At 45.4% G+C, this 25000-nt stretch overlaps 1 protein-coding gene across 1 annotated transcript in view; it reads right to left on the bottom strand.

The window, feature by feature from the left end:
• Positions 1 to 25000, bottom strand: part of LOC121569333 (catenin delta-2-like) — a 461200-nt gene that overhangs the window by 235200 nt on the left and 201000 nt on the right. Inside the window, exons 7-11 of the mRNA XM_041880205.2 lie at positions 20496 to 20616; positions 17829 to 18186; positions 14237 to 14360; positions 13088 to 13208; positions 2546 to 2662 (exon numbers count right to left, since the gene is read on the bottom strand). Of these exons, the coding sequence (XP_041736139.2) occupies positions 2546 to 2662; positions 13088 to 13208; positions 14237 to 14360; positions 17829 to 18186; positions 20496 to 20616 (841 nt within the window). The remainder of the gene's footprint in view (positions 1 to 2545; positions 2663 to 13087; positions 13209 to 14236; positions 14361 to 17828; positions 18187 to 20495; positions 20617 to 25000) is intronic.

Raw genomic sequence — 25000 nt, 5'->3', positions numbered from 1 at the left:
TTGTCCAGGTGGTTGAGGGCAGTGTGGAGTGCAATAGAGATTGCGTCACCTGTGGATCTGTTGGGGTGGTATGCGGATTGGAGTGGGTCCAGGGTGTCTGGGATGATGGTGTTGATGTGAGCCATGACCAGCCTTTCAAAGCATTTCATGGCTATAGATGTGAGTGCTATGGGGCAATAGTCATTTAGGCAGGTTACCTTGGCGTTTTTGGACACGGGGACTATGGTGGTCCGCTTGAAACAAGTTGGTTTACAGACCGGGTCAGGAATAGGTTGAAAATGTCAGTGAAGACACTGCGTGCTCTGAGTACCGGTCCTGGTGTTAACCTGTTTAAAGGTCTTAGTCACATAGGCCACAGTCGTCCGGAACAGCTGGTGCTCTCATGCATGGTTCAGTGTTGCTTGCCTTGAAGCGAGCATTGATGGCATTTAGGTCTATTAGACGCTGTGCATCTCGCGGTTTCCCTCCGTGATAGTTTTGAATCGTGCATCAGAGCAGGCGTAGTAGGATTCGCTCTTAGTCCTATATTGACACTTTACCTGTTTGATGGCTCATCGGAGGTCCGGATTAGTGTCCCGCTCCTTTAAAGCGGCAGCTCTAACCTTTAGCTCAGTGCAGATGTTGCCTGTAATCCATGGCTTCTGGTTGGGATATGTACGTACGGTCACTGTGGGGATGACGTTGTCAATGCACTTATTAATGAAGCAGGTGGCTGATGTGGTACACTCCTCAATGTTATCAGATGAATCCCGGCACATAATCTAATATGTGCTAGCAAAACAGTCCTGTAGCTTAGCATCCGCTTCATCTGACCACTTCCGTATTGAACGCGTCACTGGTACTTCCTGTTTGAGTTTTCCTTAGCAGGAGGATAGAGTTATAGTCTGATTTGCCAAAGGGAGGTCAAGGGAAGGCTTGTATGTGTTTCTGTGTGTGGAGTAAAGGTGATGTAGAGTCTTGTCGCCACTAGTTGCACAGGTGGCATGCTGGTAAAAATGACATAAAACGGATTTCAGTTTCCCTGCATTAAAATCACCGGCTACGACAAACACCGCCTATGAACGTGCATTTTCCTGTTTACTTATGGCCCTATACAGCTCATTGAGTGCGGTCTTAGTGCCAGCATCGGTTTGCAGTGGAGAACAAACAGCTACGAAAAATATAGATAAAAACTCTCTTGGTAAATGGTCTGCAGCTTATGATGATGTATTCTAACTCAGGCGAGCAAAAACTGGAGACTTCCTTAACATTAGAGATCGTGCACCAGCTGTTGTTAACAAAGAGACACACCCTTCCTCCCTTCGTCTTACCCGAGTCTGCCGTCCGGTCTTGACGATGAATAGAAAAACTAGCAAGACGTATATCCATAGCCTCGTTCAGCCATGACTCTGAGAAAACATAGGATATTACAGTTTTTCAGGTCCCGTTGATAGGATAGTCTCGAACGGAGCATATCCAGTTTGTTCTCCAGTAAATGCACGTTCGCCAATAGAACAGAGCGCAATGGCGGCCTCTCTTTCACCGCCACTTTCTCTTCCGAGTCCCGGGGATTAGGGCCTGGTCTGGATTAAGCAGAATGTCCAGAGATGCTGACACGTTGAAGTAGAAATATTTGTCCAAATCGAGGTTAGTGATCGCTTTTTCTGACGTCCAGAAGCTGTTTTCGGTCGTAGGAAATGATGGCGAAGACATTATGTACAAAAGAGTTAAGATCATCTTAAAAAAACACACAAAATAGCAGAATATATCAGGAGCCCGTAAAACGGCTGCTATCCACTCAAAATCTACTCTTTCTGGAGTCCACTCAAAATGTAAAACATGACAAAATACAGAATACTAACGGACACTAATGAACAGGAACATCAACACCAAAAAAATTATAGGAACACTACGACTAAAGAACAACACGACTATAAATGAGAAGAAAGAGAAAATAAAGAAAAATTAATGAATTAATAATACATGTGTATTTATGTGTCTATCTGTTTATACAGTACCAGTCAAAAGTTTATCAAGAGTGTGCAAAGCTGTCATCAAGGCAAAGGGTGGCTATTTGAAAAATCTCAAATATAAAATATATTTTGATTTGTTTAACACTTTTTTGGTTACTACATGATTCCATTTACATTTACGTCATTTAGCAGACGCTCTTATCCATAGCGACTTACAAATTGGTGCATTCACCTTATGATAGCCAGTGGGACAACCACTTTACAATGTTTTTTTATATTTTTTCATATGTGTTATTTCATAGTTTTGATGTCTTCACTATTATCCTACAATGTAGAAAATAGTAAAAATAAAGAAAAACTCTTGAATGAGTAAGTGTGTCCAAACCTTTGACTGGTAGTGTATATGAGTATGTGTATATGAGTGTGTACATGTGTCGGTCTGGTTCTGTATTTGTATATTTCTGTAAGTTTGTGTACTGAATAAAGGTGTGTGTGACTACATTTGCGTGCCTACAGATGTGTGTGTGTGTGTGTGCGTGCATGTGTGCATCTGTGTGTGTGTGTGTGTGTGTGTGTGCACGTGCAACACTTACCAGTGTTGTTTCCCAGTCCCTTCATAGGTCCTTTGTGGTAGAGGTTGAATCTGTCCTCATAGGTGGGCTCTATGGAACCACAGTGGCTATGCTGGCTACTGTAGGAACCCCTGGAGCCTGGAGAGGGGGAGGGATGGAGGGAGAGAGGGAGGGAGGGAGGGAGGGAGGGAGGGAGGGAGGGAGAGAGAGGGAGAGAGAGAGAGAGAGAGAGAGAGAGAGAGAGAGAGAGAGAGAGAGAGAGAGAGAGAGAGAGAGAGAGAGAGAGAGAGAGAGAGAGAGGGAGAGAGGGAGAGGGAGAGGGAGAGGGAGAGGGAGAGAGAGAGGGAGGGAGAGGGAGAGAGAGAGAGAGAGAGAGAGAGAGAGAGAGAGAGAGAGAGAGGGATATAGGGATAGAGAGGGATAGAGAGGGTGAGAGACAGAGACAGAGACATCAGCCCTGAGTGTTGACTTGGTTTTCTCCAGCCTAATGTAATTGACACTACACCACTTCCAGACAGAGGTCCAGCCTCTCCTCTCCTTCTATTCACTATAATTTCAGTGAGAGCTACATGTCTGTTTCTGTCCTCTTAGACTTTTCCAGCTTCTTCTAATAGCCTCTACTCCCATAGCATCTAGCATCTACTAGCCTCTATTAGCCTCTACTAGCCTCTACTAGCCTATATTTAGTCTCTGCTAGGCTCTACTCCTATAGCCTCTACTAGCCTATATTAGTATCTACTAGCCTCTCGTCCCATAGCCTCTAGCTTCTACTAGCCTCTACTCCCATAGCCTCTAGCTTCTACTAGCCTCTACTCCCATAGCCTCTAGCTTCTACTAGCCTCTACTCCCATAGCCTCTAGCTTCTACTAGCCTCTACTCCCATAGCCTCTAGCTTCTACTAGCCTCTACTCCCATAGCCTCTAGCTTCTACTAGCCTCTCCTCCCATAGCCTCTAGCTTCTACTAGCCTCTACTCCCATAGCCTCTAGCTTCTACTAGCCTCTACTCCCATAGCCTCTAGCTTCTACTAGCCTCTCCTCCCATAGCCTCTAGCTTCTACTAGCCTCTCCTCCCATAGCCTCTAGCTTCTACTAGCCTCTCCTCCCATAGCCTCTAGCTTCTACTAGCCTCTCCTCCCATAGCCTCTAGCTTCTACTAGCCTCTACTCCCATAGCCTCTAGCTTCTACTAGCCTCTACTCCCATAGCCTCTAGCTTCTACTAGCCTCTACTCCCATAGCCTCTAGCTTCTACTAGCCTCTACTCCCATAGCCTCTAGCTTCTACTAGCCTCTACTCCCATAGCATCTAGCTTCTACTAGCCTCTACTCCCATAGCCTCTAGCTTCTACTAGCCTCTAGCTTCTACTAGCCTCTAGCTTCTACTAGCCTCTCCTCCCATAGCCTCTAGCTTCTACTAGCCTCTCCTCCCATAGCCTCTAGCTTCTACTAGCCTCTACTCCCATAGCCTCTAGCTTCTACTAGCCTCTACTCCCATAGCCTCTAACCTTTACTAGGCTCTACTAGCCTCTAGCTTCTACTGTCCTCTAATAGTCTTTTTTTGGACTCTACTCCCATGAACTCTATTTGTCTCTACTCACATAGCCTCTACTAGTCTCTACTCCCCCAGTACCTCTAGTCCTGTCTACTCCAGTCTACTATACCCCCTCCAGCACCTCTAGTCCTGTCTACTCCAGTCTACTACCCCCCAGCACCTCTAGTCCTGTCTACTCCAGTCTACTACCCCCAGCACCTCTAGTCCTGTCTACTCCAGTCTACTACCCCCCCAGCACCTCTAGTCCTGTCTACTCCCCCCTCTAGTCTACTCATTACCCCCAGCACCTCTAGTCCTGTCTACTCCAGTCTACTACCCCCCCCAGCACCTCTAGTCCTGTCTACTCCAGTCTACTATCCCCCCAGCACCTCTAGTCCTGTCTACTCCAGTCTACTATCCCCCCAGCACCTCTAGTCCTGTCTACGCCAGTCTACTACCCCCCAGCACCTCTAGTCCTGTCTACTCCAGTCTACTATACCCCCAGCACCTCTAGTCCTGTCTACTCCAGTCTACTATACCCCCAGCACCTCTAGTCCTGTCTACTCCAGTCTACTACCCCCCAGCACCTCTAGTCCTGTCTACTCCAGTCTACTATCCCCCCAGCACCTCTAGTCCTGTCTACTCCAGTCTACTACCCCCCAGCACCTCTAGTCCTGTCTACTCCAGTCTACTACCCCCCCAGCACCTCTAGTCCTGTCTACTCCAGTCTACTACCCCCCCAGCACCTCTAGTCCTGTCTACTCCAGTCTACTACCCCCCCAGCACCTCTAGTCCTGTCTACTCCAGTCTACTACCCCCCAGCACCTCTAGTCCTGTCTACTCCAGTCTACTACCCCCCCCAGCACCTCTAGTCCTGTCTACTCCAGTCTACTACCCCCCCAGCACCTCTAGTCCTGTCTACTCCAGTCTACTACCCCCAGCACCTCTAGTCCTGTCTACTCCAGTCTACTAGCCACCCCCAGCACCTCTAGTCCTGTCTACTCCAGTCTACTACCCCCAGCACCTCTAGTCCTGTCTACTCCAGTCTACTACCCCCCCCAGCACCTCTAGTCCTGTCTACTCCAGTCTACTACCCCCCAGCACCTCTAGTCCTGTCTACTCCAGTCTACTACCCCCCCCAGCACCTCTAGTCCTGTCTACTCCAGTCTACTACCCCCAGCACCTCTAGTCCTGTCTACTCCAGTCTACCCCCCCCAGCACCTCTAGTCCTGTCTTCTCCAGTCTACTACCCCCCCCAGCACCTCTAGTCCTGTCTACTCCAGTCTACTACCCCCCCCAGCACCTCTAGTCCTGTCTACTCCAGTCTACTACCCCCCCCAGCACCTCTAGTCCTGTCTACTCCAGTCTACTACCCCCCAGCACCTCTAGTCCTGTCTACTCCAGTCTACTACCCCCCCAGCACCTCTAGTCCTGTCTACTTCAGTCTACTATACCCCCAGCACCTCTAGTCCTGTCTACTCCAGTCTACTACCCCCCCAGCACCTCTAGTCCTGTCTACTCCAGTCTACTATACCCCCCAGCACCTCTAGTCCTGTCTACTCCAGTCTACTATACCCCCCAGCACCTCTAGTCCTGTCTACTCCAGTCTACTATACCCCCCAGCACCTCTAGTCCTGTCTACTCCAGTCTACTACCCCCCAGCACCTCTAGTCCTGTCTACTCCAGTCTACTACCCCCCCAGCACCTCTAGTCCTGTCTACTCCAGTCTACTACCCCCCCAGCACCTCTAGTCCTGTCTACTCCAGTCTACTATACCCCCAGCACCTCTAGTCCTGTCTACTCCAGTCTACTATCCCCCCAGCACCTCTAGTGCTGTCTACTCCAGTCTACTACCCCCCAGCACCTCTAGTCCTGTCTACTCCAGTCTACTACCCCCCAGCACCTCTAGTCCTGTCTACTCCAGTCTACTATACCCCCCAGCACCTCTAGTCCTGTCTACTCCAGTCTACTACCCCCCCAGCACCTCTAGTCCTGTCTACTCCAGTCTACTACCCCCCAGCACCTCTAGTCCTGTCTACTCAGTCTACTACCCCCCCAGCACCTCTAGTCCTGTCTACTCCAGTCTACTACCCCCCAGCACCTCTAGTCCTGTCTTCTCCAGTCTACTATACCCAGTAGACTGTGAGAGGCTTGAATCTGTCCAGCGCCATTAGAGAGGATGAGTGTTTGTGTGTACGTTTGTGTGTGTGTGTGTGTGTGTGGTGTGTGTGTGTGTATGTGTGTGTGCTATGAGTGTGTGTGTGTGTGTTTGTGCAGCAGTGATTCTTCACTGGGGGATCGGGAGGAAATGTCAGCAACGGATGAAGAGGGAACTCATGAGAGGAGGAGAGGGGAGGGGAGGGGAGGGGGGGAGGAGGAGGAAGAGGAGGAGAGAGGAAGGGGAGAGGGAGAGGGAGGAGGAGGAGGAGGAGGAGGAGGAGGAGGAGGAGGAGGAGGAGGAGAGGAAGGGGGTGAAGGGAGGGGGATGAGGAGAGAGGGGAGGAGGAGGAGGAGAGAGGAGGGAATATAAAAGGGAACTACAACAGCAGATATTGTCCCTGAGCGTTGTATTTCTATAGTGTATATTGTGCTGATCTCCAGTGATGGAGAGGGTCATTTACCATACTACTGTGTAGAGGACAGAGATGTTGTAATGTACTGGAATATCTATAGAGCACATTGTCTAACGGCAGCAATAAAATAATAGGAAGTAAAACGTCCTTTTCCACATTGTCAAATCAAATCAAATCAAATTGTATTGGTCACATGCGCCGAATACAACAGGTGCAGACATTACAGTGAAATGCTTACTTACAGCCCTTAACCAACAGTGCATTTATTTGTAACAAAAAAAGTAAAGATAAAACAACAACAACAAAAAGTGTTGAGAAAAAAAGAGCAGAAGTAAAATAAAATAACAGTAGGGAGGCTATATATACAGGGGGGTACCGGTGCAGAGTCAATGTGCGGGGGCACCGGCTAGTTGAGGTAGTTGAAGTAATATGTACATGTGGGTAGAGTTAAAGTGACTATGCATAAATAATTAACAGAGTAGCAGCAGCGTAAAAGGATGGGATGGGGGGGCAGTGCAAATAGTCCGGGTAGCCATGATTAGCTGTTCAGGAGTCTTATGGCTTGGGGGTAGAAGCTGTTGAGAAGTCTTTTGGACCTAGACTTGGCACTCGGTACCGCTTGCCGTGCGGTAGCAGAGAGAACAGTCTATGACTAGGGTGGCTGGAGTCTTTGACAATTTTGAGGGCCTTCCTCTGACACCGCCTGGTATAGAGGTCCTGGATGGCAGGAAGCTTGGCCCCAGTGATGTAATGGGCCGTACGCACTACCCTCTGTAGTGCCTTGCGGTCGGAGGCCAAGCAGTTGCCATACCAGGCGGTGATGCAACCAGTCAGGATGCTCTCGACGGTGCAGCTGTAGAATTTTTTGAGGATCTGAGGACCCATGCCAAATCTTTTCCAGTCTCCTGAGGGGGAATAGGCTTTGTCGTGCCCTCTTCACGACTGTCTTGGTGTGTTTGGACCATGATAGTTCGTTGGTGATGTGGACACCAAGGAACTTGAAGCTCTCAACCTGTTCCACTACAGCCCCGTCGATGAGAATGGGGGCGTGCTCAGTCCTCTTTTTTTTCCTGTAGTCCACAATCATCTCCTTTGTCTTGGTCACGTTGAGGGAGAGGTTGTTGTCCTGGCACCACACGGCCAGGTCTATGACCTCCTCCCTATAGGCTGTCTCATCGTTGTCGGTGGGTCTAGGGTTTCTGGGATAATGCTGTTGATGTGAGCCATGACCAGCCTTTCAAAGCACTTCATGGCTACAGACGTCAGTGCTACGGGTCGGTAGTCATTTAGGCAGGTTATCTTAGAGTCCTTGGGCACGGGGACTATGGTGGTCTGCTTGAAACATGTTGGTATTACAGACTCAGTCAGGGACATGTTGAAAATGTCAGTGAAGACACTTGCCAGTTGGTCAGCACATGCTCGGAGTACACGTCCTGGTAATCCGTCTGGCCCTGCGGCCTTGTGAATGTTAACCTGCTTAAAAGTCTTACTCACATCGGCTACGGAGAGCCTGATCACATAGTCATCCGGAACAGCTGGTGCTCTCATGCATGCTTCAGTGTTGCTTGCCTCGAAGCGAGCATAGAAGTGGTTTAACTCGTCTGGTAGGCTTGTGTCACTGGGCAGCTCGCGGCTGTGCTTCCCTTTGTAGTCTGTAATAGTTTTCAAGCCCTGCCACATCCGACGAGCGTCAGAGCCAGTGTAGTACGATTCAATCTTAGTCCTGTATTGACTCTTTGCCTGTTTGATGGTTCGTCGGAGGGCATAGCGGGATTTCTTATAAGCGTCCGGGTTAGAGTCCCGTTCCTTGAAAGCGGCAGCTCTACCCTTTAGCTCAGTGCGGATGTGTGTGTGTGTGTGTGTGTGTGTGTGTGTGTGTATGTGTGTGTGTTTCCCCCTTCCTTTTGGCAGGAGTCCCGAACACATACACCTCTGACCTTTACTTACTGAGCGCTTGTTCATTACACTGCTTTACAAATGTATGGCAGGGCCTCCCTGGGAGAAAGAGAGGAGTGAAGACGGAGAGGAGAGGGGAGGGAGAGTGTGTGTGTGTGAGAGAGAAAGAGAGAGAGAGAGAGAGAGAGAGAGAGCTAAGACTAGATAATTAGTTATAAACTGAAGGAAGATGCCTCCCTTTGACACTCCAATGATGGCTATTTACAAAAATAAGTGTTGAATATGGCCAGAAAAGAGGAGAGAGGATGGAGGGAACAGATTAAAGAGAAGCACTAATTAGAGTAACTGATGCACTCCTTCGTTGCCTGACTAGTTCTTGTCATCCTCCTCTCCTCTCCTCCTCTCTTCCCTCTCTTCTTTGATGTCTCATGGAGACTTACTGAGTCACTGCTGAGGCTCCCCAAATCAAAATGCACAGCTGAAGTTAGGATGGAGGGATGGAGAGAAATAGGGAGGGATGGAGGGAGGGATAGAGAGAGGGAGGGAGGGAACTGGCCTCCCAGGACACTACATACAGTCAGGAAAACACAAGAATGAGAAAAATAAAGGAATATGCAAAACCAGCCCAGGTCCCCTGCTGCCTGTGTTCTGCTCTTAACTTCCTGTCTGTGTGCTAAAAAGAAAAACATGGACAATATATTATAATAAAGTACTGTATAAATATTATCATAAAACCACAGTGCAGCACCACTAAGTATTTGTTTAGCCCGTTGCTCCTGGGGATTTACCTCATACTATAAACAAAGGCATTGAAGTTCTCACTTTGATGCTTGTGCTCAATGTCAACTATAATCAAACTTCTGAATCATTACTTTTTTATGATTAAACGAGTAGCTGGCACAACACAACCCAAACATTTAGTACCGCAGTCATGCTATAGCTAGGAGTGTGTAACGTGTTCACTGTCAGCTTCCATCTTGTTTCAAAAGAAGAAGTATATGCTAAGAATAATAGCACTGAGAATGGAATTTAATTTTATCTCTGGAACTGATGGAATTGAAAATGACCTGACAACAGCTAAGGCCATCTCATAGAATGTGTCTACAGTAATGTCTACAAAACTCTCTCTACATGTATTAAAGAGCACAACCTTGGCCTGTGTTCTGTTCTCTACAACGAGCCCCTTGAAGCATCACAACTCAGCTGTATAAGAGGACGACTGAACCTTCAGAGACGACACTCAACAAACACACACACACACACATTTTCATTAGTGTAGAACGATACGACAACTACATCTCCTCTGCCCAGACCCACATGCTAACAACCCCGTCCCTACTGCCTGCATTATTATTTACCACATGGCCTTAAATTATACTAATTTGTTTTTCTCGGTCGCCCATGCTATTTCAATATTTCAATAATAAATAATTTGGTGGGATATACAATGAAATCAATGAGTACTTTTAACCATGTAAGGTACAATTCAACATTAGAAAACGGCCTTCTTGGTCCGTATGCTGGGATATAAGGGAATATGGTGTATTCTTATTTATCAGGATGCCTGCACCTCTGCTGTTACTACAGTAGGTGGCAGCATTGGCCTCTCCAGCCCAGCTCTTCTTATAATATTACATTTCTCTTTTTTTTTTTTATGTAACTCTGCTGACAATCTCTTTAAGTGTTCGAGAACCATTCACATTCCATGTAATAAGTTGGATTTTGTTGGTCTTTACTTGTATAAAATCAAAGTTAACCTTATCTGTTCCGTCTGTCATTGAATAACCTGAAAAAAACATTTTAGTAGACATTACATATGAGGGCGGTGGGAGGATCATAGTATAAATACATAGTTATTGTATACATGACATATAAAGAGCATGTGAGCTGAGCAGACATTTAACAGAAAACACACAAAAAAACATAAAGTAATGTACTTCTTTGTTCTTTGAGACGCTATGCCTTTTTAAGGCTTTTGAGCTCCAACTCCTCTCCTAATGTACCAAACCTAAGCTAAGCTTGTCCCTACCTCCCAACCTTGCCCACCCTTATCCTCCCAAGCCAAGCTTGTCCCTACCTCCCAACCTTGCCCACCCTTATCCTCCCAAGCCAAGCTTGTCCCTACCTCCCAACCTTGCCCACCCCTTATCCTCCCAAGCCAAGCTTGTCCCTACCTCCCAACCTTGCCCACCCTTATCCTCCCAAGCCAAGCTTGTCCCTACCTCCCAACCTTGCCCACCCCTTATCCTCCCAAGCCAAGCTTGTCCCTACCTCCCAACCGTGCCCACCCTTATCCTCCCAAGCCAAGCTTGTCCCTACCTCCCAACCTTGCCCACCCTTATCCTCCCAAGCCAAGCTTGTCCCTACCTCCCAACCGTGCCCACCCTTATCCTCCCAAGCCAAGCTTGTCCCTACCTCCCAACCTTGCCCACCCTTATCCTCCCAAGCCAAGCTTGTCCCAACCTCCCATCTTTTTCCACCCTCCCCACCTCTCGGACATACTTACACCCATCCATCCATCCATCCATCCATCCATCCATCCATCCATCCATCCATCCATCGACTTACTTACCCGTTCTCATTCATTCCCACCCAAACATATACCCTATGCATTCTCTCCCACCCTCCTACACATATTCATACCCACCATCCCTCACTCTTCCCTCACCCTCCCATTCATACACAAACGGAGTCACACACACATCCACACCTACACACACGTACACAACGCACACACACACATCCATAGAGCAGTCAAATATGCTATATTTCCACCTTTGAAATGTCTTTCCAATGTCCATGTAGGCATCGGTTACTTCTATCGTTACTTCACATAGAAGAATATTTATTTGGGGAAAGTAGCGTACAGATTGTATTGGGGGGGGGGGGGGTGGGATGAATATTGTCTCAATTTACGATGAGCTGGTCTCAGGCATCCTGTATATGGCCTAATGTGTTTATGGCCTTTTCCCGTTTCTTCCTCTTCTCAGAACAGGCTCAGGCTATTCTTCAAATGGAAGGGATTATCGAGGCTTGTGAGTCCCATCCTTTGCTTTCCCTTCCATACCCACAGCACTGGCGGGAAGCGGAGCTGATATTTGATTCCTCTTTTCTCCAGTGACAGTCTGATCGGAATGAATTCCTGGCTATTTTTTTTCTCAGCCTAGCAGACAGATCCTGGACGAATCTAACGGATTGGCCGTGGATTTTACTCTCCTTACCCCCCTGTGTCTTCAGAATGTTGACTTTGGTCTGATAGTTCCACAGCTTGAAGATTGCCATGCGAGGGTTATTTAGAGTTCTTCTGTTTCACGCCGATCCTATGGCATCGTTCCAGATCCTCTGGTGATATACCCACTTCAAGTTCCTCTGATATCAGTTTGACGACGTAGCTGGAAAGGTCCCCTTTTTCCTCGTCTTCCGGTAAGGACAATATATTCTCATGTTGTTTCGTCTCATTCTATTTTCTTGCTGGTCCAATTCATCTTCTAAAGTTTGCAACTTTGTTTCCAGAAGGCTAATTTTGTTGTCTTGTTTGTTCATGCGCACGCCTTGTTGGTGCATGTCTAACATGATAGACTTTATTTCTGAGTAAATCAACTTTTTTAACAACAGATTGTAGCAGTTAGTTTGTTGTGGTGAGCATTGAGAGCATTTTAGCTATGTTTTCCTGGATCTCCTTTAGCTGTTCATTACTCTCATTTGCATCTCCAAGTTGTTTGTTGTTTTTTCTGCTGAGGGAAGCCATGGCTTGTTGGATTCGTGTCACCGCGTCGCTTTACCAACTGATTGGTTCGCTGTTGTACAAAGCTGGCCGCTCACGCTCTCCCAGTTGCTTGGGGATTTATTGATCTATCAATCTTAGAGGCTTAATTTGAACTTTGTTGTCTGGCTTCTAACCACAGTTTTGTCGGAACAAACCAGAGCTACTCACTCCCCAATGCGTCCTATCGGTATGTGTGTGCACCTCGTCAACAACTCACTCACAACAGTCAGACCACATAACGTGGTAAAGACCAGCTATAGGCCAAGGAACCAAATAACTCTATACAGAAGAGTCAATAACAGCAGAGAGGGAAAGATTCAGTGCTTGCATTGCATTCATACAGGGATTCACTTTGAGGGATGCTTCGTGCACGCCCACGTGTGTGTGTTTGAGTGTGTGTGTGTGTGTGTGTTTGAGTGTGTGTGTGCGTGTGTGTGTGTGTGTGTTTGAGTGTGTGTGTGCATGTGTGTGTGTTTGAGTGTGTTTGTGCGTGTGTGTGTGTGTGTGTGTGTTTGAATGTGTGTGTGCGTGTGTGTGTGTGTGTTTGAATGTGTGTGTGCGTGTGTGTGTTTGAGTGTGTGTGTGTGCATGTATGTGTGTGTTTGAGTGTGTGTGTGTGTGTGTGTTGGAGTGTGTGTGTGCGTGTTTGAGTGTGTGTGTGTGTGTGTGTGTGTTTGAGTGTGTGTGTGTGTGTTTGAGTGTGTGTGTGTGTGTGTGTGTGTGTGTGTGTGTGTGTGTGTGTGTGTGTGTGTGTTTGAGTGTGTGTGTGTGTGTGTGTGTGTGTTGAGCGTAGTCTTACCAGGCCTCTGTAGTGTAGCAGTGGTGTAGAGCTCGTGTGATATCTTGTACTGGTCGGAGGCGTGGTGAGCAGCCAGTCGTTTAGGAGACAGAGTGGCGTAGCTCCCGATACCCGAACTCATCTAGAAACACAACCGAGATGATCTAATGTCACTGAAGAGTAATGTGCAGTTCCATCTTTGCAATGAATATCTACATATACAGTGCTTTCATAAAATATTCACACCCCTTGACACAGTTTTGGTTGTGTTACAGCTTGAATTATTAATTATGTATTAAATTGAGATTTTTTTTGTCACTGGCATACACACAATCGCCCACAGTGTCAAAGTATAATTATTTATTTTATTGTATGTTTTATTTACAAATTAATAAAAAATGAAAAGCTGAAATATCAATAAGTCAATAAGTATTCAAACCCCTTTGTTGTGGCAAGCCTAAATAAGTTCACGAGTAAAAATGTGCTTAACAAGTCACATAATAAGTTGCATGGACTCACTCTGTGTGCAATAATGGTATTTAAAATGATTTTTGAATGACTACCTCATCTCTGTACCCCACACATACAATTATCTGTAAGGTCCCTCAGTCGAGCTGTGAATTTCTAACACAGATTCAACCACAAAGACCAGGCAGGTTTTCCAATGCCTCGCAAAGAAGGGCACCTATTGGTAGATTGATAAAAAAATAAAATAAACAGACACTGAATATCCCCTTGAGCATGGTGAAGTTATTACTTACACTTTGGATGGTGTATCAATACACACAGTCACTACAATGATACAGGCGTCCTTCCTAACTCAGTTGCTGGAGAGGAAGGAAACCGCTCAGGGATTTCACCATGAGGCCAATGGTGACTTTAAAACAGTTACAGAGTTTAATGGCTGTGATAGGAGAAAACTGAGGATGGATCAACAACATTGTAGTTACTCCACAATACTAACCTAAATGAAAAGAAGGAAGCCTGCACTGAATACAATGTTTCTAAAAACATATTTTCACTTTGTCATTGTGGGGTATTGTGTGTAGATAGGTGAGAGAGAAAAAATATATTTAATCCGTTTTGAATTCAGGCTGTAACACAACAACATGTGGAATAAGTCAAGGGGTATGAATACTTTCAGAAGGGGCTGTATGTGTCAGTACACACCTGGTGTAGGGGGGATGATGAAGCGCTAGCCCCTCCCCCAGCAACTGTTGCTATGGCATTTGGTGGAGACCCCACCCTCAACAGAGACCCGCTGCCTCCTGTCGTCGTCACGGAAACAGAGGTGCTGTAACCATCACATCAAGTTTAGTAATTGTAATCCATTTTTATTTTATTAAGCTTCAAATCCAGAGAAAGTAATAACAATTGGAGTAACATTATAACTTTGTTTGTATTTGTATTTATTATGGATCCCCATTAGCTGCTGCCAAGTTAGCAGCTACTCTTCCTGGGGTCCAGCAAAATTAAGGCAGTTATACATTCTAAAAACATTACAATACATTCATATCAGATTTCACAACATATTAAGTGTGTACCCTCAGGCCTCTACTCTACTACCACATATATATAACACAAACTCCATGTGTACATGTGTGTATAGTGCGTATGTTATCGTGTGTTGAATGCATGTGTCTATGTTTGTGTTGCTTCACAGTCCCCGCTGTTCCTTAAGGTGTATTTTTATCTGTTTTTTTAATCTAATTTTACTGATAGCATGAGTTACTTGATGTGGAATAGAGTTCCATGTAGTCATGGCTCTATGTAGGACTGTGCGCCTCCCATGGTCTGGGGGACTGTGAAGAGACCTCTGGTGGCATGTCTTGTGGAGTATGCATGGTGTCCGAGCTGTGTGCTAGTAGTTTAAACAGACAGCTTGGTGCATTCAACATGTCAATACCTCTCACAAATACAAGTAGTGATGAAGTCAATCGCTCTTCCACTTTGAGCCAGGAGAGATTGACATGCATATTATTAATGTTAGCTCTCTGTGTACATCCAAGGGCCAGCCGTGCTGCCCTGTTCTGAGCCAATTGCAATTTTCTTAAGTCCCTCTTTCTGGCACCTGACCACACGACTGAACTTTAGTCCATGTGTGACAAAACTAGGGCCTGTAGGACCTGCCTTGTTGCTAGAATGCAGAGTAGCGCTTTATTATAGACAGACTTCTCCCCATCATAGCTACTGTTGTATCAATATGTTTTGACCATGACAGTTTACAATCCAGTGTTACTCCAAGCAATTTAGTCTCCTCAACTTGCTAAATTTCCACATTATTCATTACAAAATTTAGTTGAGGTTTGGGGTTTAGTGAATGATTTGTCCCAAATACAATGCTTTTATTTTTGGAAATACAGTGGGGAGAACAAGTATTTGATACACTGCTGATTTTGCAGGTTTTCCTACTTACAAAGCATGTAGAGGTCTGTAATTTTTCTCATAGGTACACTTCAACTGTGAGAGACGGAATCTAAAACCAAAATCCAGAAAATCATATTGTATGATTTTTAAGTAATTAATTTGCATTTTATTGCATGACATAAGTATGTGATACATCAGAAAAGCAGAACTTAATATTTGGTACAGAAACCTTTGTTTGCAATTACAGAGATCATACGTTTTTCCTATAGGTCTTGACCAGGTTTGCACACACTGCAGCAGGGATTTTGGCCCACTCCTCCATACAGACCTTCTCCAGATCCTTCAGGTTTCGGGGCTGTCGCTGGGCAATATGGACTTTCAGCTCCCTCCAAAGATTTTCTATTGGGTTCAGGTCTGGAGACTGGCTAGGCCACTCCAGGACCTTGAGATGCCTCTTATGGAGCCTCTCCTTAGTTGCCCTGGCTGTGTGTTTCGGGTTGTTGTCATGCTGGAAGACCCAACCACGACCCATCTTCAATGCTCTTACTGAGGGAAGGAGGTTGTTGGCCAAGATCTCGCGATACATGGCCCCATCCATCCTCCCCTCAATACGGTGCAGTCGTCCTGTCCCCTTTGCAGAAAAGCATCCCCAAAGAATGATGTTTCACCTCCATGCTTCACGGTTGGGATGGTGTTCTTGGGGTTGTACTCATCCTTCTTCTTCCTCCAAACACAACGAGTGGAGTTTAGACCAAAAAGCTCTATTTTTGTCTCATCAGACCACATGACCTTCTCCCATTCCTCCTCTGGATCATCCAGATAGTCATTGACAAACTTCAGATGGGCCTGGACATGTGCTGGCTTGAGAAGGGGGACCTTGCGTGCGCTGCAGGATTTTAATCCATGACGGCGTAGTGTGTTACTAATGGTTTTCTTTGAGACTGTGGTCCCAGCTCTCTTCAGATCATTGACCAGGTCCTGCCGTGTAGTTCTGGGCTGATCCCTCACCTTCCTCATGATCATTGATGCCCCACGAGGTGAGATCTTGCATGGAGCCCCAGACAGAGGGTGATTGACCGTCATCTTGAACTTCTTCCATTTTCTAATAATTGCGCCAACAGTTGTTGCCTTCTCACAAAGCTGCTTGCCTATTGTCCTGTAGCCCATCCCAGCCTTGTGCAGGTCTACAATTTTATCCCTGATGTCCTTACACAGCTCTCTGGTCTTGGCCATTGTGGAGAGGTTGGAGTCTGTTTGATTGAGTGTGTGGACAGGTGTCTTTTATACAGGTAATGAGTTCAAACAGGTGCAGTTAATACAGGTAATGAGTGGAGAACAGGAGGGCTTTTTAAAGAAAAACTAACAGGTCTGTGAGAGCCGGCATTCTTACTGGTTGGTAGGTGATCAAATAATTATGTCACGCAATAAAATGCAAATGAATTACTTAAAAATCATACAATGTGATTTTCTGTTTTAGATTCCGTATCTCACAGTTGAAGTGTACCTATGATAAAAATTACAGACCTCTACATGCTTTGTAAGTAGGAAAACCTGCAAAATCGGCAGTGTATCAAATACTTGTTCTCCCCACTGTATTTAGGACTAACTTATTCCTTGCCACCAATTCTGAAACTAACTGCAGCTCTTTGTTAAGTGTTGCTGTCATTTCAGTCGCTGTGGTAGCTGACGTGTATAGTGTTGAGTCATCCGCATACATAGGCTTTACTCAAAGCCAGTGGCATGTCGTTAGTAAAGATTGAAGAAAGTAAGGGGCCTAGACAGCCTGGAAGCCTCTCCAAATTTTGTTGGAGAGGCTTCCATTAAAGAACACCCTCTGTGTTCTGTTAGACAGGTAACTCTTTAAAGCCATAACACATACGTTTTTCCAGCAACAGACTATGATCGATAATGTCAAAAGCTGCACTGAAGTCTAAGAAAACAGCCCCCACAATCTTTTTATCATCAATTTCTCTCAGCCAATCATCAGTCATTTGTGTAAGTGCTGTGCTTGTTGAATGTCCTTCCCTATAAGCGTGCTGAAAGTCTGTTGTCAATTTGTTTACTGTAAAATAGCATTTATCTTTTTTTTTTTAAAGTTTAGTAAGGGTTGGTAACAGGCTGATTGGTCGGCTATTTGAGCCAGTTAAGGGGGCTTTACTATTCTCAAGTAGGGGAATAACTTTTGCTTCCCTCCAGGCCTGAGGGCACACACTTTCTAGTAGGCTTAAATTGAAGATATGGTAAATAGGAGTGGCAATATCGTCTGCTATTATCCTCAGTAAAACAATGTTTTGTTGTTGTTCTTCTTCCAAACTAACCAATGACATTCAATCCCCTTCCAAACCAACCAATGCCATTCACTCCCCTTACAAACCAACCAAAAGCATGGCCCTACCTGTAAGACTTGGCGAGTCGGTTGGCGGGGGACTGTTTGTTGGGTGAGGATGATGATGAGGCTGGACCCAGGCGCTGGGAGGTAGCATAGCCTGGTGTGTCTGAAGCTGGACCCAGGCGCTGGGTGGTAGCGTAGCCTGGTGTGTCTGAAGCTGGACCCAGGCGCTGGGTGGTAGCGTAGCCTGGTGTGTCTGAAGCTGGACCCAGGCGCTGGGTGGTAGCGTAGCCTGGTGTGTCTGAGGCTGGACCCAGGCGCTGGAGCTTGCTGGGGGAACCAGACCCTCCACCTCCTCCTGCTCCTCCGGTCAGAGGGGAACTCACACGCTGGGCAGGCAGGGTGGAACTTGGGTAGTAGTGACCTGTGATCAGATGGAACAGGGGTTACAACAGGAGCTGCACAACTCTAGCCTTCTAGATACTGAGCTAAGGTCAGTTTAGCATGTTCCCTCTCTAATGGTTAAGGTTAGCATGTTCCCTCTCTAATGGTTAAGGTTAGCATGTTCCCTCTCTAATGGTTAAGGTTAGCATGTTCCCTCTCTAATGGTTAAGGTTAGCATGTTCCCTCTCTAATGGTTAAGGTTAGCATGTTCCCTCTCTAATGGTTAAGGTTAGCATGTTCCCTCTCTAATGGTTAAGGTTAGCATGTTCCATCTCTAATGGTTAAGGTTAGCATTTTCCCTCTCTAATGGCTAAGGTTAGCATGTTCCCTCTCTAATGGCTAAGGTTAGGATGTTCCTGCTCTAATGGTTAAGGTTAGCATGTTCCCTCAATAATGGTTAAGGTTGGACTTGGGGAAGGTAAGCTGCTTCTAGATCTGTGTCTAAGGGCAATTTCTCACCAAAGCTGAAAGGATTGGATGCCATGTTCAGTTCCTTGTATCTTTTATAGCATTTTCTCTGTCTCAGTTCTCTTTATGTATAATGATATGTACTGTATAGGAATACAATAAGTTATCTTTATAAATAATGGTACGTACTGTATAGGAATACAATAACTTCTAATAAAAGCTAAAAGGATTGGATGTCATGTGTGGTTCCTCGTCTCTTTAATGATATTTTCTCTCTTTAAATTCGGTCAATACAATGTTATGGATACATTGCAGGTATATCATGTAGATATACACTACCAGTCAAAAGTTTTAGAACACCTACTCATTCAAGGGTTTTTCTTTATTTTTACTATTTTCTACATTGTAGAATAATAGTGAAGACATCAAAACTATGAAATAACACATGGAATCATGTAGTAACCAAAAAAGTGTTAAACAAATCAAAATATATTTTATATTTGAGATTCTTCAAATAGCCACTCTTTGCCTTGATGACAGCTTTGCACACTCTTGGCATTCTCTCAACCAGCTTCATGATGTAGTCACCTGGAATGCATTTAAATTAACAGGTGTGCCTTCTTAAAAGTTAATTTGTGGAATAACATTCCTTCTTTAATGTGTTTGAGTCAATCAGTTGTGTTGTGACAAGGTAAGGGTGGTATACAGAAGATAGCCCTATTTGGTAAAAGACCAAGTTCATATTATGGCAAGAACAGTTCAAATAAGCAAAGCGAAACGACAGTCCATCATTACTTTAAGATATGAAGGTCAGTAAACACGAAAAATGTCAAGAACTTTGAAAGTTTCTTCAAGTGCAGTCACAAAAACTATCAAGCGTTATGATGAAACTGTCTCTCATGAGGACCGCCACAGGAATGGAAGACCCAGAGTTACCTCTGCTGCAGAGGATAAGTTCATTAGAGTTACCAGCCTCAGAAATTGCAGCCCAAATAAATGCTTCACAGAGTTCAAGTAACAGACACATCTCAACATCAATTGTTCAGAGGAGACTGTGTGAATCAGGCCTTCATGGTCAAATTGCTGCAAAGAAACCACTACTAAAGGACACCAATAAGAAGAAGAGACTTGCTTGGGCCAAGAAACACATGCAATGGACATTAGACAGGTGGAAATGTGTCCTTTGGTCTGGAGGTCAAATAGGAGATTTTGGGGTCAAACCGCCTTGTCTTTGTGAGACGCGGTGTGGGTGACCACATGTGTATTTCCCACCATAAAGCATGGAGGAGGAGGTGTTATGGTGTGGGGGTGCTTTGCTGATGACACTGTCTGTGATTTATTTAGAATTCAAGGCACACTTTACCAGCATGGCTACCACAGCATTCTGCAGTGATACGCCATCCCATCTGGTTTGGGCTTAGTGGGACTATCATTTGTTTTTCAACAGGACAATGACCCAACACACCTCCAGGCTGTGTAAGGGCTATTTTACCAAGAAGGAGAGTGATGGAGTGCTGCATCAGATGACCTGGCCTCCACAATCCCCCGACCTCAACCAAATTGAGATGGTTTGGGATGAGTCGGACCGCAGAGTGAAGGAAAAGCAGCCAACAAGTGCTCAGCATATGTGGGAACTCCTTCAAGACTGTTGGAAAAGCATTCCTAGTGAAGCTGGTTGAGAGAATGCCAAGAGTGTGCAAAGCTGTCATCAAGGCAAATGGTGGCTATTTGAAGAATCTCAAATCTCAAATATATTTTGATTTGTTTAACACCTTTTTGGTAACTACATGATTCTATATGTGTTATTTCATAGTTTTCATGTCTTCACTATTATTCTACAAATGAGTAGGTGTTCTAAAACGTTTGACCGGTAGTGTATACCGGCAGTGGTCTGCGGTGCATCAGGTAGGTGGAAAGCACTGCCATGGCTCTGAGAGAAGGAGTCTCCTCCACTACCTCCCCCTGCCTGCTGTCTCTGCTGAGCTGCACGACTAGACGTCACCTAGGGAGGGGGGAGAGGGGAGAGAGGAGGGGTGATAGAGGAGGGGAGAGAGAGAGGGGGATAGAGAAGGGGAGAGAGAGGGGGATAGAGGAGGGGAGGGGGAGAGGAGAGAGAGGGGGGAATAGAGGAGGGGAGGGGGTGAGGAGAGAGAGAGGGGGGGATAGAGAAGGGGAGAGAGGGGGTATAGGAGGGGAGAGAGAGGGGGGGATAGAGAAGGGGGGGATAGAGGGGGGATAGAGGGGGGCAGAGGAAGGGGGGTAGAGGAGGGGAGAGGGGGGATAGAGGAGGGGAGAGAGGGGGGATAGAGGAGGGGAGAGGGGGGGTAGAGGAGGGAGAGAGGAGGGGAGAGAGAGGGGGGATAGGGAGGGGAGAGAGAGGGGGGATAGAGGAGGGAGAGAGAGGGGGGGATAGAGGAGGGAGGGAGAGAGGGGGGGATAGAGGAGGGGAGGGAGAGAGAGGGGGGATAGAGGAGGGGAGGGAGAGAGAGGGGGGATAGAGAAGGGGAGAGAGAGGAGGGATAGAGGAGGGGAGAGAGGGGGGGATAGAGGAGGGGAGAGAGAGGGGGGAGAGAGGAGGGGGGAGAGGGGGGGAAAGGAAATTACAATTACACCTAACACTTCTTCCAATTCTGTAGGTCTTTATATGGTAACAGATACATTTATAGAAGCTATAACCTCTAACAGTTTTAATATAGTAACAGATACATTTATAGAAGCTATAACCCCTAACAGTCTTTATATGGCAACAGATTGATATCCTGTTCAGTTGAAGTCCACTATCAAGTCATGCATTTTGTCCAAGCCACAGTGATGAAGCTGATTCTATCCCAACTCAGTACAGTGTTATCTAATGTATTCCTCTAGATCCTCAGAGACATGAGCATATCTACCTCTCTGAGCTCCTTCACCTCATGCTAATGACAGTCACCATGCATATTCCTCTAAAGGTGAACCATACACACTCACACGCACCATGCTAAAGCTCGCTGGCAGTGAACCCACGATTTAACAGTGTGCAGATACAAACACACACACACACACACACACACACACACACACACACACACACACACACACACACACACACACACACACACACACACACACACACACACACACACTCCATCCTTAGGAAGCTCCTGGCTTCAGGCTGTATTTTCCCTCTATAATAAGCCAAAGCGTGTCTGCTGATTACAATGACTCTTTGGTTGCAGTGTCTCTCATTAACACAAGGCCATGATAACTGATTCATCAGACACTGAAGCAATGGATGATGCCGTTTTAAAACCTGCAGTCATTACTTCAGCAGACTACCCAGCAAATCAAAATTGGTTCTGTGAAAGTTCCCAGAACATTTGTTCGCCTGATGTTGCAAGAACGTTCCTAGAACACATTTAGTATGTTATTTAAAGGTTCCAAAATGGTTTCATTAGGTTGTGGGAACAGTCTGGTAGGAACATTGTGGGGACAACACAAAATATATGTTCCCAAAATACAGTTTTTCGGATGATTCTACAATGTTTCTTTTAGGCTGCAAAAAACATTCAACTGATGTTACAACAACACATTTTGTCTGTTCTTTAAAGGTTACCAGAATGTTTCTTTAGGTTGTGGGAACATTGAAGGGACATTACAAGAGATAGGTTCTCAAAACACTAAAACTGTCCAGTTGTGCTGACATTCAAATACACTACATGACCAAAGGTATGTGGACACCTGTTGAACATCTCATAAAAAAATTATGGGCATTAATATGGAGTTGGTCCCACGTTTGCTGCTATAACAGCCTCCACTCTTCTGGGAAGAATTTCCAATAGATGTTGGAACATTGCTGCGGGGACTTGCTTCCATTCAGCCACAAGAGCATTAGTGAGGTCGGGCACTGATGTTGGCCGATTAGGCCTGGCTTGCAGTCGGCGTTCCAATTCATCCCAAAGGTGTTCGATGGGGTTGAGGTCAGGGCTCTGTGCGGGCCAGTCAAGTTCTTCCACACCGATCTCGACAAACCATTTCTGTATGGACCTCGCTTCGTGCACAGGGGCATTGTCATGCTGAAACAGGAAAGGGCCTTCCCCAAACTGTTGCCACAAAGTTGGAAGCACAGAATTGTCTAGAATGTCATTGTATGCTGTAGCGTTAAGATTTCCCTTCCCTAGAACTAAGGGGCCTAGCCCGAACCATGAAAAACAGCCCCAGACCATTATTCCTCCTCCACCAAACTTTACAGTTGGCACTATGCATTCAGGCAGGTAGCGTTCTCCTGGCATCCGCCAAACCCAGATTAGCCCGTCGGACTGCCAGATGGTGAAGCGCGATTCATTACTCCAGAGAACGGGTTTCCAATGCGCCCGAGTCCAATGGCGGCGAGCCTTACACCACTCCAGCCGACGCTTGGCATTGCGCATAGTGACCTTAGGCTTGTGTGCAGCTGCTCGGCCATGGAAACCCATTTCATGAAACTCCCTACGAACAGTTCTTGTGGTGACGTTGCTTCCAGAGGCAGTTTGGAACTCGGTAGTGAGTGTTGTAACCGAGGACAGGCGATTTTGATGCATTACGTGCTTCAGCACTCCCGTTCTGTGAGCTTGTGTGGCCTACCACTTTGCGGCTGAGCCGTTGTTGCTCCTAGACGTTTCCACTTCACAATAACAGCACTTACAGTTGACCGGGGCAGCTCAAGCAGGGCAGACATTTGACAAACTGACTTGTTGGAAAAGTACCATCCTATGACGGTGCCACATTGAAAGTCACTGAGCTCTTCAGTAAGGCCATTCTATCCCAGTGTTTGTCTATGGAGATTGCATGGCGGTGTGCTCAATTTTATACACCATTTTAAGGGGTGTCCACATACCTTTGTATATATAGTATATGTTTGAATCAGTGCTCAAAACATTCCTTTGATAATTAGTTTTACTTTAGTTTATTTAGTAAATATTTTCTTAACTCCTATTTTTCTTAAAACTGCATTGTTGGTTAAGGGCTTGTAAGTAAGCATTTCACGGTACCTGTTGTATTCGGTGCATGTGATAAATACAATTTGATTTGCTGTTGCAAGAATGTTGACAGAACAGCCTTACTGAATTAGTTAAAGGTTCCCAGAACATTTCATTGTGAGAACAGAACAGTGTGTGTACATTACAAGAGATATATAATAATACTATAATATGCCATTTAGCAGACGCTTTTATCCAAAGCGACTTACAGTCATGCGTGCATACATTATTATTATTATTTTTTGTGTATGAGTGGTCCCGGGGATCGAACCCACTACCTTGGCGTTACAAGCACCGTGCTCTACCAGCTGAGCTACAGAGGACCACAGGTTACCAACACACAAAATATGCTCAGTTGTGATGACATTCATACAATGTTTAAGTTAGGTTGTACAGGACATTCCTATAATGTTTAAAGAACTTAGACCAGGTGTTTCCAAGAACATTTAATTAAGTAATGGGAGTTGTCTGGGATGTTGCAAGAATATTCTTGTGATATTCACATAGGTTGCACAGAACATTCCCACAATGTTCCACAATTTCCAAATAAGATGTTATTTTTTTTTTAGGTTTAACATAATATTCCATTAATGTAATAAACATTTTACCTGGTCTTGGAGGTCCTCAGAACATTTTGATTTCATTCATAGGGCATTTGAACAGCATTTAATCATACAAACACAAGCATATTTTTGTACATTGTGTTATTATATTACTTGGAAACCTAATGAGAACTTTTGGGGAATGTTAGTAGAACATTCCAAGGATATTTCATTTAAAACATTTAAAAACAACTATTTTTTTGTCATCCTAATGTTAGTTAAAACCCTAACTACAACTTAATGTGAATCTTAGCTAATGTTCTGGGAATGTTCCTGGTTTGCTGGCTAGGATCTCAAACCAAACACACTATTGTCGTGCTGTTGTCTCTGGGTTTCAGTATAGAGGGAGTAGAACTTTCCCCAAAAAAAATTCAGAAATCCTAGTTGGAGGATTCTGGATTTCCTGTTTGTTCCCTACTGATTTTGGTAATCTTCTAAGCGGGATTTCTGGAAAACCTGGGAATTGTTCTACCTTTTGGAGGAAGATACTATGCTGTAGTGTCTGTGTGCAGATAAAGCCTGATCCTTCTGTTCCAGGTGACACATCTCCATGCGTTATTAAATATTCAACTGGAGACCCATAGTGGTATAAATACCCTTCAGGAGAACAGCTATCGGATGCAGTGGCTTATATAAACACTCACTCACTCACTCACACACACACACACACACACACACACACACACACACACACACACACACACACACACACTATGAGAGATATATAGATAGAGAACTATAGAGTTTGACAGTGTGTGTTATAGGTTCTAGATCTCTTTGCCTTATTGAA

The sequence above is a fragment of the Coregonus clupeaformis genome, chromosome 7 (assembly GCF_020615455.1).
Source record: "Coregonus clupeaformis isolate EN_2021a chromosome 7, ASM2061545v1, whole genome shotgun sequence".
In the NCBI taxonomy this organism is placed as follows: Eukaryota; Metazoa; Chordata; class Actinopteri; order Salmoniformes; family Salmonidae; genus Coregonus; species Coregonus clupeaformis.
This window is presented reverse-complemented; position numbering and strand designations above follow the sequence as displayed.